The sequence below is a fragment of the Pteropus alecto genome, unplaced genomic scaffold (genome assembly GCF_000325575.1).
Source record: "Pteropus alecto unplaced genomic scaffold, ASM32557v1 scaffold461, whole genome shotgun sequence".
In the NCBI taxonomy this organism is placed as follows: domain Eukaryota; kingdom Metazoa; phylum Chordata; class Mammalia; order Chiroptera; family Pteropodidae; genus Pteropus; species Pteropus alecto.
This window is the reverse complement of record NW_006431079.1, coordinates 1,706,172-1,723,697: the sequence shown is the minus strand read 5'-3', so window position 1 is coordinate 1,723,697 and position 17,526 is coordinate 1,706,172. Positions and strand designations below refer to the sequence as shown.

The 17,526-nt window shown below is 32.1% G+C and overlaps 1 protein-coding gene across 4 annotated transcripts in view; it reads left to right on the top strand.

Annotated features, from left to right (window-relative positions):
* Window positions 1-17,526, top strand: part of SBF2 (SET binding factor 2) — a 367,203-nt gene that overhangs the window by 155,388 nt on the left and 194,289 nt on the right. For all 4 annotated transcript variants that reach the window (XM_015596647.2, XM_015596644.2, XM_025038517.1 and 1 more), the window contains exon 3: window positions 4,633-4,770. In XM_015596647.2, the coding sequence (XP_015452133.1) occupies window positions 4,633-4,770 (138 nt within the window). The remainder of the gene's footprint in view (window positions 1-4,632; window positions 4,771-17,526) is intronic.

The window sequence follows — 17,526 nt, the reverse complement described above, 5'->3', positions numbered from 1 at the left end:
ATGTATGTATAGTTTTCATACCTGCTTCAGCTTTCAAGCTCTTGCAGTATTTTGTTTTGGTTAAAGTATATGGAAAAAATCAGGTCTCATAAGTATGTAGTTGGATAAAGGAGTATTTTAATAACCTTTTCAGATAATTGTAGAAACTTATTTGATACCACACCAAAATTTAATAAATAGTCATTTCTTAAAGGTTAGTTGCAGTGTGGAATGTATGTAAACATATCAGCGAACTTTTATATTGTGTTACATTAAAATCTGTTGGTCTGGTAGAATTTTTCATTCTGCAGAGAAGTTGTGAACATGTTTAAGGTCTCTCTCCAAATGTAGGAAACCATCCAAATCTTAATTTTTTTTATGTCATTTTAGATTGAGTCAATGAGGCAATGAAAGGAGGGACAGGTTTATTTTATTTTATTTTATTTTATTTTATTTTAGGAGAGACAAGTTTTAGAAAAATTGATACATAAGAAGAAAGAAAGTGTTATAGATATGATGATAGAAACTGAGGTTAGAAACAAGGGGGTAATAATCGTAATTACTAATACATCACTAAATTATTCACCAGAGGCTATTCTGAGCACTTTGCATGTGTTAATTTATGTACATGTTTCAAAATTAGAAGCAGGTAAGTACTAATATTCTACCTTTTGTAGATGAGAAACTGAGGCTCTGAGAGATTAACAAAATTGCTCAAGATTACAATTATTAAGCAGAAGGTAATCTGGCACAGAGAGCTGCTGTATTGGTGAGCCCAATTCTATTTCTGTTCTTTCTGTTGAACATTACTTCTAATCAAGATACCTTTTTTCTTCTGATTTATAAAAAAGATTTTACTTTTTAGAGCAGTTTTAGATTCACAGCAAAATTGAGCAGAAAGTACAGAGTTCCCATATATTCTCTATTACAAAACACAGCTTCCCGTACTATTACTATTCCCTACCACAGTGGTATATTTGTTACAACTGATGGATGAACCTACATTGGTTGACACGTCATTATCACCTGAAGTCCATAATTTACATTAGAATTCACTCTCGGTGTTGTACATTCTATGGGTTTCGACAAATGGGTCATAATTTGTATCCACTGTTATAGTATCATACAGAATAGTTTCACTGCCCTAAAAATCTTCTGTGTTCTGTCTATTCATGTTTTTACCACACCCTTAACCGTAGGCAACCACTAATGTTTTTACTGTCTCCATAGTTTCGTATTTTCCAGATCGTCATGTAGTTGGAATCATACCATATGTAGCCTTTCCGGATTGGTGCCTTTCACTTAGTAATATGCACTTAAGGTTTCTCCATGCCTTTTCATGGCTCCATAGCTTATTTCTTTTTAGTGCTGAATAATCTTCGATTGTGTGGATGTGCCAGTTTATTTGTCCATTCACCTACTGCAGGACATCTTGGTTGCTTCCAAGTTTTGGTAATCATGAATAAAGCTCCTATAGGTTTTTGTGTGAACATGCTTTTGACTACTTTGGGTAAATACCAAGGAACGCAATTGCTGGATCATGTGCTCTGAGTATGCTTAGTTTTGTAAGAAAGTGCCTCACTTTCTTCCATAGTGTCTGTACCATTTTGCATGAATGAGAGTTCCTGTTGCTTGACATCCTTGCCAGCATTTTAGTGTTGTCAGTGCTTTGGATTTGGCCATTCCATTAGGTGTGCTGTAGTATCTTGTGTTTTTATTTGCGATAATCTAATGACATATGATGTTGAACACCTTATATGCTTATTTGCCTTCCGTATATTTTTGTTGGTGAAGTGTCAGTTCAGATCTTTTGTCCCTTTTTAAATTGGGTTGTTCATTTTGTTATTATTGAGTTTTAAGAATTCTCTACATATTTTAGATGACATTATCAGAAGTCTTTTCAAATATTTTTTTTCCCAGTCCTTGGCTTGTCTTCTCATTTTTTTGACAATATCTTTCACAGAGCATAAGTTTTAATTTTAATGAAGCATAGCTTATCAATTATTTAGTTCATAGATTGTGCTTTTGGTGTCATATCTAAAAAGTCATTCAACCCCAGGGTTATCTAGATTTTCTACTGTGTTAACTTCTAGGAGTTTTATAGTTTTATGGTAAAAATGTTTTACTTTTAGGTGTATAATCCACTTTGAGTTAATTTTTGTGAAGGGTGAGAGGTTTGTGTCTAGATTTCTTTACTTGACTGTAAATATCTAGTGGGTCCATTATTATTTGTTGAAAAGACTGTCTTTGCTCTACTGTATTTTCTTTGCTCATTTGTCAAAGTTTGGTTGATTATATTTGTATGGTCTATTTCTGGGCTCTTTATTCTGTGTGATTGATTTATTTGTCTCTCAGCAATACTGTACTGTCTTAATTATTGTAGCTTTATAGTAAATCTTCAAGTTGGATAGTGTCATTCCTCTGACTTTGTTCTTTTCCTTCAGTATTGTGTTGGCTGTTTTGGTTCTTTTGTCTCTCCATATAAGCCTTAAAATCAATATCCACAAAATAACTTCCTGGGATTTTGATTTGGGATTACATTTAATCTATAGATCAAGATAGGAGGACCTGGCACTTACCAATATTGAGTCTTCCTATCCATGAACATGGAATCTCTCTCATTTTAGTTCTTTGATTTCTTTCATCAGAGTTATGTAGTTTTCCTCATATATAGATCTTTTATATATTTTATTAGATTAGCATTTTATTTGGGGGGGGTGCTAATGTAAATGATATTGTATTTTTTATATTAAATAAATCTTGTTCATTATTGGTATATTAACCTTGTGTCCTTGTATATTAACCTTGCTATAATTGCTTATTACTTCCAGGTGGATTACTTTTTGTCAGTTCTTTCAGATTTTCTACACAAACATTCTTTTTGAAAAGATTTGGGGAGAGAGGACATCCTTACCTTGTTTATAATCTTAGGAAGAAATCTTCTAGTTTTTTACTGTTAAGTATGATGTTAGCTGTAGATTTTTAAAAAATAAATGTTCTTTATCAAGTTAAGGAACTTCCCCTCCATTCTTAGTTTGCTGAGAGTTTTTGTCATGGATAGGTGTTGAATTTTTTGAAATGCTTTTTCTGCATCTATTGATATGATTATATGATTTTGGGTGGTTTAGCTTCTTGATATTAGTTGATTTTCAAATATTGAACCAACCTTGCAACCTAGAATAAATCTTACTTTGTTGTAGTATATAATACTTTTCATACATTGTTTAATTTGATTTGCAAATGTTTTGTTGAGGATTTTTGCATTTGTGTTCACGAGAGTTATTGGTCTGTAGTTTTCTTGTTAATTTATTTTTCTGTTATTGTTATTTAGGGTAATGCTGCCTTCATAGAAAGAGTCTGGAAGTATTTCCCTTGCTTCTGTCTTCTGGAAGAAGATTGTAGAGAATGGTGTAATTTCTTCCATAAATACTTGGTAGAATTCACTAGCGAACTTATTTGGCCTGATACTTTCAGTTTGGGAAGGTTATGAATTATCAATTCAATTTCTTTAATAGATATAGCTTATTCCGATTGTCTGTTTTTTCTTTTGTGAGTTTTATCAGGTTGTGTCTCTCCAAGAATTGGTCCATTTCATCTAGGTTATCAAATTTGTGGACATGGAGTTGTGCATAGTATTTCTTTCATATTTTTTTGCCATCTGTGGGATGATTTCTGATAGTAATTTGTACCTGCTCTCTTTTTTTCTTAGTTAGCCTAGCTAGAGGTTGGTCTATTTTAATGATATTTTCAAAGAACCAGCTGTAGGTCTTGTTAACTTTATCTATTGAGTTTCCATTGTCATTTCACTCATTTCTGTTCTAATTTAAAAAATTTTTTTCCTGCTTTAGATTTAATTTGCTCTTTTTTTTCTAGTTTCCTAAGATAGAATTTTAGATTATTGATTTTTATTTTCTAATATTTGTATTCAATGTTATACATTTCCCTGTAAGTACTGCTTTTGCTGAAGCTCACAAATATTGATAAGTTGTATTTTTATTTTCATTTAGTTAAAAATATTTTAAAATTTATTTTGAGATTTCACCTTTACCCATGTTTATTTAGAAATGTATTGTTTAATCTCGAAGTATTTTTGGAATTTTCCAACTGTTTTTCTGTTACCGATTTCTAATTTAATTCTACTGTGGTCTAAGAGCATACATTGTATGATTTCTATTTTTTTAAATATCTTAAAGTGTATTTTATAGCCCAAATGTGGTCTGTCTTGATGAACAAGATGTCTTTTTTTCATTGTACTGAATTAAAGACTCTTAGATTAATGAAGAAATTTAAAAATAATTCTGTATTCCATCAGTGATAGAGACTTAGAACTTTGTCTTTAGCTTACTTTATTATTTGTTATAATGGGAGAAAGTCTCATATTTGGTGCTCTTTTCCCATATATGCTAACCTGTGTTTCAGAATGAGTCATATCTGGAAATTTAGGCTATTCTCATAAAATGTTTATGCACATTAGTGAAGGTGTTCTACATTATAAACCTGTACATGTTTTTTTATATTAGCTGAAGTAACATGACACATCAGTTGGAAAGTTTTTAAATGAGGGGGAGGCATTTAACATTTCTGAGAGATTTGTAAAAATAAATTTTCATTATATTTTTAAAATGTGACAATTTTTTTTTCTATCCCCTTTAGTTTTGTCAGCCCAGCGGATGGCAGCTGTCCAGAGAAAGGAAGCAGCCAACATTTTTTGTGGTGGTCCTGACAGATATTGACTCAGATCGACATTACTGCTCATGCCTAACCTTCTATGAGGCAGAGATCAATCTTCAGGTACAACAACTTTTCTAGCCAAAGTACAGTCAAAGGGACAACAGTTAGGAATCTTTTTTTTTTTTTTAATGCCATATTTGTTTTTATTAGAACTGCCAGTATGAGTTCTGTGGGTTACTTTAAAAATACTGAATTACTATATTGTTGAGAGCAAGAAGAAAAATTACATGCAAGTTTAATTGTTCTCTTCTAAAATATTGATTGTAATCTGAATACTTCTAAAAATAGCATATCTTTGAATTGGTTTATTAAGAATATTTGTATCCTTTTATGGTGAACCTATAATTTTCCCGTCAGTCTTCTTCTGAGGTGGTCTTTCAGGATCATAGAGTATTTAAACAAAATGTTTATAGATGATTTATCACAATCTTTCATATTATCTTTGAAATACCCAAGTAAATGCTAACTCATTACTATTAGTGGTGGTAGCATCAAGATGGTGGAACTGAAATTCATAGGCTAGAACTATAGAAATTAAAAATATTGAATTTTTCAGAGTGTTAGTTGGAGTTCTTAGTTTCAGACAACTGGATCTACTTTCTCTATGCAAAAAAAAAAAAAAAAGAATTTATGACAACATATTGGATAACTTATGTAATTTCATGGGTGAAGGGCAAGCAGGGAATTGATTCTGGGTACTGGAAACTGCCTGGCTTGGGGCTATTGTAGTAGAAACCATACTTTTTCCACCATTTACCACATGGGACTTATGATGTTGGATACCAGACAATATAATTTTCATAGTGCCCTGAAAAATCCTGTCTCTCACATGCAGCCACATTCTCAAATTGTTGACTTCTGCTTTAAGTCTCTTATCAGTTGTTTCCTTGAGATAGTCAGATTGCTTGCAAATCCCACGCCCCAGTAAAGGAATAAGAAAAACCTTTTTTGTTGTTGTTATTTATTTGTTTGTTTGTTGTGTTTTCAAGGCTCTATAGTCCAAGAAAGAAACTATAAAAGAATTTGGTTCAGTGAGCCAATTTGCATTGTTTTTTATACTTTCTGCTACATACAGGTAAATGAGTAACACCAACAGGGAAAAGGATTAGCTTGCTTTCTGAAATGACTTCACAAAGGAACATTTGTTGTTTTGTTTACCTTAATTAAATTCCAACATCTGAATTTTCTAGATGCAGAAATCAGATTTTCAGTACAAGAGGAGACAAATCACCTTTCATGATTTGTCTCACATTATCTAAGTTCATTAGACTGATGCATTAAAACCAACATGCTAGTTTATTAACTTACAGTGATAAGTTAAGAGGTTAAATAGAACAAAATATACATTATCTTGATTATCAGCACATTCTCTCCTCATAAGATCTTTATGGGAAGCCATATCAAAATCAGAAAGATTTTGATTGTGGAATTAAACTAAGGAATATTTAATGTCAAATATTTAACACCTGTCAGACTAACACAGCCCATTGTAACTGAAATTAGAGATTAAGTTGTCAATGAGAATAGAATATTTAAAAGTCTATGACTGTAGTCATTTCTGTCCTGAACAGTGTTTGGGTGGATGTTGCCAACAAATAGCTGATCGAATTCCTATTTTGATCAATTCAGTCTAAATAAGAGTGTTCCGTAGTTAAGAGCCTCTCTGTCTCTTTTAGGTGACCATTCATTTCTGTCTACGTTGATCTTTAGAATTTAAGTGAGTGCTGAGAATGCAGCATTTTTTTTTAATTTCATATTTTTGAGAGTACTTCCTCACAACTCCCTAGAATTGTCTAATAAAACTAATTCCTTTCTTCTTTACTGCCAGCCCCTATTCCCCAAAGTAAACTAACACAAAAATAATACATTCAGACAGTGGAGAGATGGGGAGGGAGAAGGCGTTCCAGTCCATGATGGCAACATAAGAAGCTCTTGAAATCACTTCCTTTCATGGATGCACTGAATCTACAGCTACACATGGAGCAATTCCTACTTAAAGAAATTCAGAAATAGCTGAACAATTCTTACACATCAAGCAAACGAGAAAATACTCACACTGAAACATGTAGGAAAAGCTGAGCCAGACTCTCACCATAAACCCCACCCCTGGTTCAGTGACAGGCAATCAGAAAGCAACTTACAACTTCCAGCTTCTTCCTGAGGCACGAAGAGTTTCGACCCAGTATCTATCCCCCAACTACTAAGACTTCCACCGAAAGAATGGGCCCCCAAAACACTTAGCTCTGAAAGCCAATGGGACTTGTGTTCATGAGATCTACCAGACTATGAAAAACAAAGAAAGCATTTGTAATGGGTTCGCAAAGATTTGCTGTGGCTGTCCCCTCAAGCTCGGCATGGTGGGAGCAGAGAGAAATGCCCATCTCCCAGTCTTTTTCTGAAAAAGTCCAATTTGCATACTTTAAAAGCTACTTCCTGAGGTTCATGTTTCTTATTTAGCTCACGTCTAGAGGATGATCAAGAGCTCAAGAAAGATTGAATGAAAGGTGTACCTCCTAAAAGAGGCTACTCCTTGAAAATTAAGAGAGATGGTTGCTTTATCTACTGCATAGGAACAAACACAGAAAGTCCAAGAAAATGAAGAAACAAAGGAGTATTTTCCAAATAAAAGACTAACATAAACTTCAGAAAAAGACCTTAATGAAATAGAAATAAGTGATTTACCTAATAAACAATTCAAAATAATATTTATAAAGATGCTCACGTGGCTAAGGAGAAGGATGGATGAACAAAATGAGAATTTCAGCAAATAAATAGAAAATATAAGAAAGTACCGAAAAGAAGTCAGAGCTAAAGAATAAAAAACTGAACTGAAAAATACAGTAGAGGAGTTCAGCAACAGACTAGATGAAGTGGAAGAAAGGATCAGTGAACTTAATGACAGGGCAATGAAAACCACTCATTTAAAATAGCAAAAAGAAAAAAAGAATGAAAAAGAGTGAAGATAGTTTAAGGTTCTTATAGGACAACATCACACAAACCAATATTCACATTATATGGTTCCCAAGAAGAAGAAGAGAGAAAGAAAGGAAACTTATTTGCAGAAATAATAGCTATAAACTTCCCTAACATGATGAAGAAAACAGACATCCAGATCCGGGAGGCCTAGTGAGTTACAAACAGGATGAACTCAAAGAGACCAACACCAAGACATATAATTACAGTGTCAAAAGTTTAAAAAAGGAAAGAATTTTAAAAGCAGCAAGAGATAACTTGTTTATAAAGGGAACCCCCGCAAGACAAAGAGCAGATTTTCAGCAGAAATTTGGCAGGCCAGAAGAGAGTGGCTATATATAATGTAAGCGCAGAAAGACAAAAACTGACAACCAAAAATACTTGATCCAGAATGTTGTCCTTCAGAACTGAAAGAGAGATAAAGAGTTTTCCAGACACACAAAAGCTAAAGGACTTCATTACAAGAAATGTTAAAGAGGTTTCTATAAGCTGAAATGAAAGAGTGCTAATTAGTAACAAGAAAGCATATGAAAGTATAAATCTCACTTGTAAAGGTAAATATTTAGAAAATTCAGAAAAATTCAGAAAATCTAATGTTGTAATGGTGAGAGTTAATCACTTATAAAGCTAGTATGAAGATTGAAAGACAAAAGTAAAAACTAAAATTACAATAATTTGTTAGTGGATATACAAGATAAAAAGATATAAGTTGTAGCATCAGTACAGAAGGGAATGTAGAGCTTTAGAATATGTTCAAACTTAAGTTGTTATAAATTTAAAATAGACTTATAATGTTCAGTTGTTTTATATCAACTTCATGGTAACTGCAAAGCAATGGATAATGAAAAAGGAATCTAAGCATACCACACCATAAAATCACCAACTCACAAAGACAGAGAGGAAGAGAGGAAGACAGGAACAGAAGAATTAAAAAAATAGCCAGGAAACAATGAACAATGAATTATCAAGCAATAGTAAGTACATACCCATCAATAATTACTTTAAATGTAAATGGACTAAATTCTCCAATCGAAACACAAAGAGTGGCTGAATGGATTTAAGAAGAGTTACAACTGTATGCTTCCTATCAGAGACTCACATCAGCTTTAAGGACACACATAAACTGGAAGTCAAGGGGTAAAAAAAGATACTGGAAACAAAAGAAAGCTAGGGTAACTATACTTATATCAGACAAAACAGATTTTAAGCCAAAAATCATAAGAGACAAGGAAGGTCATTATATAGTGACAAAGTAGTCAACAAACTAAGAGGATATAACAGTTGTAAATATTTATTCAACCATCATTGGAGCACCTAAATATATAAAGCAAATATTAAGAAGTGTGAATGGAAAAATCAACAGAAGTATGATAATAGTAGAGGACTTAAGTACCCCACATTCAATAATGGATAGATCATATGGACAAAATCAATGAGGAAAATGGTACTTAAGCACTATGTTAGATCAGATGGACCTAACAGACATATATAGAATCTTCCACTTAACAGAAACAGAATATACTTTCTCAAGCACATTTGGAACATTCTCCAGGATAGATCATATGTTAGGCCACAAAACAAGTCTTAATAAATTTAAGAGTATTGCAATAATATCAAGCATATTTTCTAACTACAAAAGTACGAAACTAGAAATCAATTACAAAAAAGAAAACTGGAAAATTCTCAAGTATGTAGAAGTTAAAAAACATGCTCCTGAACAATCATTGGGTCAACAATAAACCAAAGTAGTAATAAAAAAAAATAGCAATAAATGAAAATATGACATACCAAAATTTATGGGATGAAGCAAAAGCAGATATAAAGTAGAAATTTATAGTGATAAACACCTACATAATAAAAAAGAAAGATCTCAAACAACTGAAGTTTACACCTTAAGAAACTAGAAAAAGTAAAGCAAAACCCAGTGTAAGTAGAAGGAAGGAAATACCAAAATCAGAGCAAAAATTAATGAAATAGAGAATAAAAGACCATAGAAAAGAGCAATGAAACTAACTTCTGTTTTTTGGTGAGGTAAACAAAATGACAAACCTTTAGCTATGCTCACCAAGAAAAAAGAGAAAGGACTCAGATAAAATTAGAAATGAAAGAGAAGCTATTAGAACTGGTACCACACAAACACAGAGGATCATAAGAGACTATTATGCATAATTACATGCCAACAAATTGGAAACCTAAAAGAAATTAACAAATTCCTGGAAACATATAACTTAACAAGACTGAATCATGAGGAAATATATGAACAGATCAATTAGTAAAAATACTGAATCAGTAGTCAAAATTCTCCTACCAAAGAAAAGTCCAGGATCATACGGCTTTACCTGTCAGTTCTACCATACATATAAAGAAAAATTAATACCAATCCTTCTCAAACTCTTCCAAAAAACAGAAGACGAGGGAATACTTCCAAACTATTTTATAAGGCCAGCATTATCCTGATAACAAAACTAGACAAGGATGCCACAAGAAAAGAAAATACAGGCAAGTATCCCTGATGAACATTAATAAATGGAAAGATATTCCATGCTAATGGATAGGAAGAGTTAATAATGTTAAAAATGTTCATAGTACTCATAGCAATCTTCAGATTCAGTGTAATCTCTATCAAAATTCCAATGGCATTTTTTATAGAAATAGAACAAATAATCATAAAGTTCATGTGGAACCACAAAAGACCCCGAATAACCAAAGTAATGTCAAGAAAGAATAATAAAGTTGGAGTCATCACACTTCCTGATTTTGATGAGTATTATAAAGCTATAATAAGCAAAACAATATGGTATTGGTATAAAAACAGACACATGCCTCAGTGGAACGGAATATAGAGCCCAGAAATAAACCCGTGCGTATATGGTCAATTAACTTGTGACAGAGGAATCAAGAATATAGAATAGTGAAAAGATAATCTGTTTAATAAGTTATGTTGGGGAAACTGGACAGCCACATGCAAAAGAATGAAACTGGACACCTCTCATACACCATACACAAAAATAAATTCGAAGTGGATTAAAAGCTTGAATGTAAGATGAAACCCAGTAACTCCTAGAAGAGCACTTAGAGAGTAAGCTCCTTGATGAAGGTCTTGGTGATGAATTTTTACATTTGACACTAAAAGCAATGGCAATAAAAGCAAAAATAAGTGATACTACATGAAACAAAAAAGCTGCAAAGCAAAGGAAACCATCAACAAATCAAAAGGCAATAAACAGAATGAGATAAAATATTGGCAAATCATTTATCTAATAAGGGGTTAATACCTAAAATACATAAAGAATTCATATAACTCAATAGCAAAAAAAAAAAAAATCTGCTTAAAAAATGGGCCTTGAGTAGAATTTTTTTCTAAAGAAGACATATAAATGACAAACAGGTACATGAAAAGGTGCTCAACATCAGTAATCAGGGAAATGCAAATCAAAACCGCAATGAGATATCACCTAATACCTTTTAGAATTGCTGTCATTAAAAGGCAAGAAGTAAGTATTGGCAAGGTTGTGGAGAAAAGGGAACCTTGTACACTCTTGGTGAAAATGTAAATTGGTCCAACCACTATGGAAAACATTATGGAGGTTCCTCAATGAATTACAAATAGGACTACCATAAGATTCAGCAATCTCGCTTTTTAGTATATATCCAAAGGAAATGAGAACAGGATATCAAAGAGATATTTTTACTTCCATGTTCATTTCAGTATTATTCACAATAGCCAAAGGATGGAAGCAGCCTAAGTGTCCATCAGCAGTTAAATGGATAAAGATGTGATGCACGCGCACACACACACACACACCCCCACACACACACACACACACACACCCCCCATATTATTCAACCATGAGAAATCCTGTTTATGATAACATGCATGGATCTTGAGGGCTTTATGCTAAGTGAAATAAGCCAGAGAAAGACAAATAGTGCATGGCATCATTTATATGTAGAATCTTAAGGAAGGAAAAAAGTCAAACTCATAGAAATAAAGAATAGAATAGTGGTTGCTAGGGGCCGAGGGGTTGGGGAAATAGGAAGAGATTGGGGAAATAGAGAGAGATTGGTAAAACGGTACAAAGTTTTAGCTGTAAGATGAATAGGGCCTGAGAATCCATAGTAAAGCATGGTAACTATGGTTGATAACATTGTATTGTATAATTGAAATTTACTAAAAGAGTAGATCATAAATATTTTCATCCAAAAAAAAAAAAAGTTAAAAATGTGAGGTGATGGATGTGTTAATTAACTGGATGGTGGGAATCCTTTCACAATGTATCCTTATATCAAATCGCCACTCCAAATATCTTACAGTTTTTTCAGTTATACCTTAAGAAAGAAAAAATAAAGATAATATAGCAGGTGTAAAGAGGTTTTAGGAATTCTTTTCAGACTTTTTATTTGGAAATAGTTTTAAACTTACAGAAATGTTAAAAGACAATAACAAACATCTATATACTTTTTACCCATATTCACCTATTTTTAATATTTTGCCCCATTTTTATCATAAATAATATTCTTTATTATTTTTAATAGCTCTCTCTTCATCCATATTCTCTCTTTCTCTTTTCATACAAACATAATTTTTTTGAACCATTTGAGATAAATTTGCATGTGTCATCTCTTTGTCCTAAAATCTTCAGTATATTTCATAGGAATAAGTATGATCTCTTACATAAACATAGTATGGTTATCAATCATAGGAAATCTAACATCAGTTTAATACTTTAATCTTCCATCCATATTTCAGTTTTGTCATTTAACCTAATAATGTCCTTTATAGCCCTTTTTTGTCCCTCTTTCCCATCACCATGCAGTTTAAAATCTTATATTGCATTTAATATCATTTCTGTTTTCTCTTTTCATCTGCAATAGTTGCTAAGCCTTCTTTGTCTTAAGACATTGACATTTTTGAATAATGCAGGTCCCCATTCTCCTTTTTAATAGAATGCTTTATTTATTTGTTTTCTGATGTCTCTCATCTTTACATTTAGGTTATATATCAACAATTGGAATACTACAAACATTTGGAATACTATGTTCCTTCTAAGGGTGTCATTCTTAGAGTACACATCTGAAAGTACACAGTATCTATCTGCCTTCCATTGATGATGTTAATTTTGCATACTTGTTCAAGTGATTGTCAGATATCTTCATTGTATAGTTGCTTTTTTGTTTTTTTTTTGCTTGCAGCTAATAAGCAAGACATTTTAAGGAGACACTGTATAACTGCAAATATTCTATTACTCGTTAAATCATGCCCCCCCCCCCAGATTTAGCATTTAGTGAAGATTCTTACCTGTGCCAATTTTTATAGTGATAGTTGCAAAATGATGATTTTCCAGTTCTGTATACACTCTACCTTTATCTGTCAGTAGCTGACATTTTATTAAAAACAAAGAGCATTCCCATCTTGTCTAAGATATAGACTCATATGTTCCAGTTTCTTTTTTCTTCAATGATATATAATTAATAGTTTTCCTTGTTTTAATGCACAAATTATCCTAGATTTGACCAGCAGGCACCCCTTCAGTTTTGTCTCTGTATTCTTTAAAAGCCCCATTATTTTTTTAAAGTTTTTTTTTTTTTTTTTTTTTTTTAGCTTTCTGTCATAAGCCGATTCAGGCTTATCTTATTCCTTCCCTTCCTCAGCCTTGAAATTAGTCATTTTTCCCAGGAGCCCTGGCACATTTGAGTTTGGAATGATATTAGAAATCAAGATGTGTTCTTGTTTATTTGGAATCAGTGTTTAAAAAATTATTGTTTTTAGCTCAGACATTTTCTCATTTGCCATTTTAAGTTGACCAAAAACTATAATTTATTTAGATTTTACAAAATCAGTTTATGGAAGGTTAGTTTGCTTCTTATGAATTTCCCCAAAATTCTGAAAATAGAAATGTTATAACAATTCTGGCTCCTGTATAATTGTGTTTAAATGTCAGGTACTAGCCAGAATGGCATGACAGTTTTCTGTGCTCGGAACAGAAAATGAATGATTTTTGAAATTGATCCAAAAAAAAAAAGTGGTACAAACAAGGATGTAGAATATGAAAAAAGAATGAAAACCCAGATGATGTTCTTTCTAGGTCATCATTAATGTTCCTATTTTTGTTCTAAGCAGTTAACAATGTTGTTTTTTAAAAATGTTTTTATTTTATTTTTGGATCATAACATCAGTTCAAAAATAGATCTTTTAATTCTTGTTTGGTGTGAATTACTTCATGCCAAATATACTATGACACATTATTTGGAAGCCTAAACGAGGAGGAACCTAGGGATACACACCAGTGAAAGTATAATTGTGCAACTTTAAAAATGTTGACTTTTATCTCTCCAAGATTACAGTACACTGTCAAAAGTCACAAGCAAAAGTTCGGCATAAAACTTTTGATAATATATTTCCAAAATTATTCAACTAGGCAACATAATTGTAAATTTTTTAAGTAATTAATAAATTATGTGAGATTTTTTATGGTTTATATTTTAAAATTGATAGGCCTATCTAAATTTTTTATTCATTTGTATCATTTTAAAGTCTTTAATGTTTTTTAAAGTGTTTATGAACCAATAACAATGAATAATAATGATGCAATTTGCAATAAAAACATTTGGTATGTCAGCAAACACAATGTCAAAGAGGGGAGGTTATGAATGAAGTAAAGCGAAGAATAAAGAGGGAGGTATATAGCAGGCATGAGATATGTTTCTTCATCTCAGTTCACTTAAAATCTAGCCTGGGAAGCAAGCCCAAAACCAAAACGTAAGTATCAAGATATTCTAAAGTACTGTATGCTAGAATCAGTTCAATGAAAGAGTTAATAATTGAAGACAGGGTAACTGGAATAAGCTTTACAAAGTTTAAAGGACTTAATGGACATTTAAAACACAAAAGCAAAGACTTAGACTAAGGGAAAGAAAAAAGGGCAATCCAGATAAAAAGCTTATAAATAGAAAAAAAGATTTTAGTGCTTATGATATGTTGAAGGCTTGTCATGTTCCAGGCAGTATGTTAAAAGTTTTACACCACTTTAATTCAGTTTAATTTATATGTAGTTTATTTTACTTTTTCCTCACAAGAACACCACTTGGTATGTTTTAACATTGTTATTATTTTTTGTTTATTTTATTTTTTTGTAACAAGTTTTTAAAATTAAATTTGTTGGGGTGACATTGGTTAATAACATTATATAAGTTTCAAGTGTACACGTCTATAATACATCATCTATATAATTGCATTGTGTGCTCACCACCCATCATTTAGTCTCCCTCCGTCACCATATATTTGACGCCCTTTACCCTCTTTCTACCACCCTCCATTCCCCTTTCCCTCTAGTAATCTTTATATTGTCTCTGTCTATGAGTTTGTTTGTTTTGTTTGTTCATTTGTTGCTTTTTGTTTTATATCCCATGTATGAATGAAATCACGTGTTTCTTGTTTTTCGTTCTGACTTCTTAGCATGATACTTTTAAGATTCATTCATGTTGTTGCAAATGGCAGTATTTTATCCTTTCTCATAACTCAGTAGTATTTTATTGTATATATGTACCACATCTTCTTTATCCAGTCTTCCATTAAAGGATACTTAAGTTGTTTCCATGTCTTGGCTACCATGAATAATGCTGTAATGAACATAGAGGTATATATATTTTTATGGATAAGTGTTTTCAAAATTTTCAGGTAGATACACAGAAGAGGAATTGCCAGATTATATGGTAGCTCTGTTAACATTTCCATTTTATAGATGAAGCTAAAAGACTTACCCAGGGTCATTTCAGTACTAAGTCAAACAACTTGAATCTGTATACCTCCAAAGACCAAATACTAAAACAAGGCTATAAACATTATATCAGTGTGTTGTTAGTTCAATAATAAGTGTCAAGAGCAAGACCATATCTGTCTTCTTTATTATCAGTATCTGACAATGAAAACATTATAAATCAATGGAATCGATATAGTTCAACAAATGTTGTGAGAAAATTAATTTAAATGCTCATAAAATGACAATTACAAACAAATGAGCAATATGCCTAGAAAAATGAGGTAATAAAAATGGATTTCCAAACTGATGGGAAAACTTAGAGCAGTGGAGGAAATCACATGTAAAACACTTGAAAGACTTTTCTGAAGAACAACCTAGTTATTTTTCCTTTGTTTCTCTTTACTCCCTGCCCTGACCCTGATTATCAAACTACACTGTGGTTGTTGTAGAAAATTTAAAATGTATTGGGTGAAAAGTAAGAGAACAGAAAAAAATAATAGTTTGACCTATTTTCTTTCGATAATAAAGTTTTTTTAACTAAAACTTTTGATAGGTATGATTAATGTCTATCTACTAATATACCATATAGATATAATATACTTAATTTCCTGATGGGATTTGTCAGTGTTATAAATAACATTATGATGAATAGCTATTTGGAAAAGTACTGCTTCCCTCAAGGAGGGTTTTGTTAATGAGAATCTGCCTGACTGAATTATGAAATTATGAATAGAAAAGTATGGAAATAGACTTGCTTCTAATATAATTAACATTATACTTGATAGTATTCTAGAGACTAATTCTCATACCTTATTCAACAAAGAGTCTAGTGAGAACTAGCATAAGTAACATCATTTAGAAAGAAAAGAATTGAGAGATATATATATTCTGAGTTTATCCTGTAGTTTGATAATTTGCAATATATCAAATATCCACATGAGATTCTTCTTATGGAAAGAATGATGAAGATTATACTTTTTACAAAAGGGTTTTTAATCTGTCCTCTCCACCTTATTCAAAGGAGAATTGACTAATAGAATGCTGAATCTTAACAGTCCCCTTGACATCCTCAAAGATGCATTTTGTAGGGGAATTAGCTATGGTTAGTTAATATTATATGCTTAAAATTATATGAGACATCAAAACAACAGGAAAAACTTTTGAGAACAAATTTCCAAAGTCCTTCAACATTAAATGCCTGTTCTCAAAATTTTTTTTTTACTATTTTTTGACTTTACTGAGGAATAATTGACAAAATTGTAAGATATTTAAAGTGTGCAATGTGATTTCTTAATTTTAACAATAATTTTACCCCAGGAAGGGCTGTGGTAAGAACTGTATTATTAATATTTCATTTAAATACAAGAAATCTTATTATATCCAAATATACTTAAAGGAAAAAAAGTCTAAACATCTCAGTTTCAATTTGACTTTTCATATGTCGTCTCTTCTAGACAGTTTCTATGAACTAATACCTATTTTTTTTTTAATTAAGTTTATTTGGGTAACATTGTTTAATGCAATTATATAATTTTCAGGTGTACATTATAATTTGACATCTATTTATTCTATTGTGTGATTACCACCCAAAGTCCAGTTTCCTTCAGCTACCATATATTTGATCCTCTTTACCCACTTCACCCTTCCCCAGGCCCCTTATATTTGAACCCCATTACCCTGTCTACCTCTCCCTTCCTTCCCACCCCCTCCCTACCCACTAGTCCATTGTCCATGTCCCTGAGTCGCTGTTTGTCCTGTTCATTTGTTGCTTTTAGGTTTATATCCCACATATAAGTGATATCATGTGATTTTCTACTTTTTCAGTCTGGCTTATTCTGCTCAGCATAATTATCTCGAGGTCCATCCATGTTGTCGCAAATGGCAGTATTTCATCTCTTCTTATGGCTGAGTAATATCCTATTTTATATGTGTACCACAGCTTCTTTATCCAATCTTCTATTGTAGGGCACTTTGGTTGCTTCCATACCCTGACCACTGTAAATAATGCTGCTATGAACATCGGTGTGCAAACATCTTTTTGGATATGGGTTTTCAAGTCTTTGGGGTAAATACCCAGTAGAGG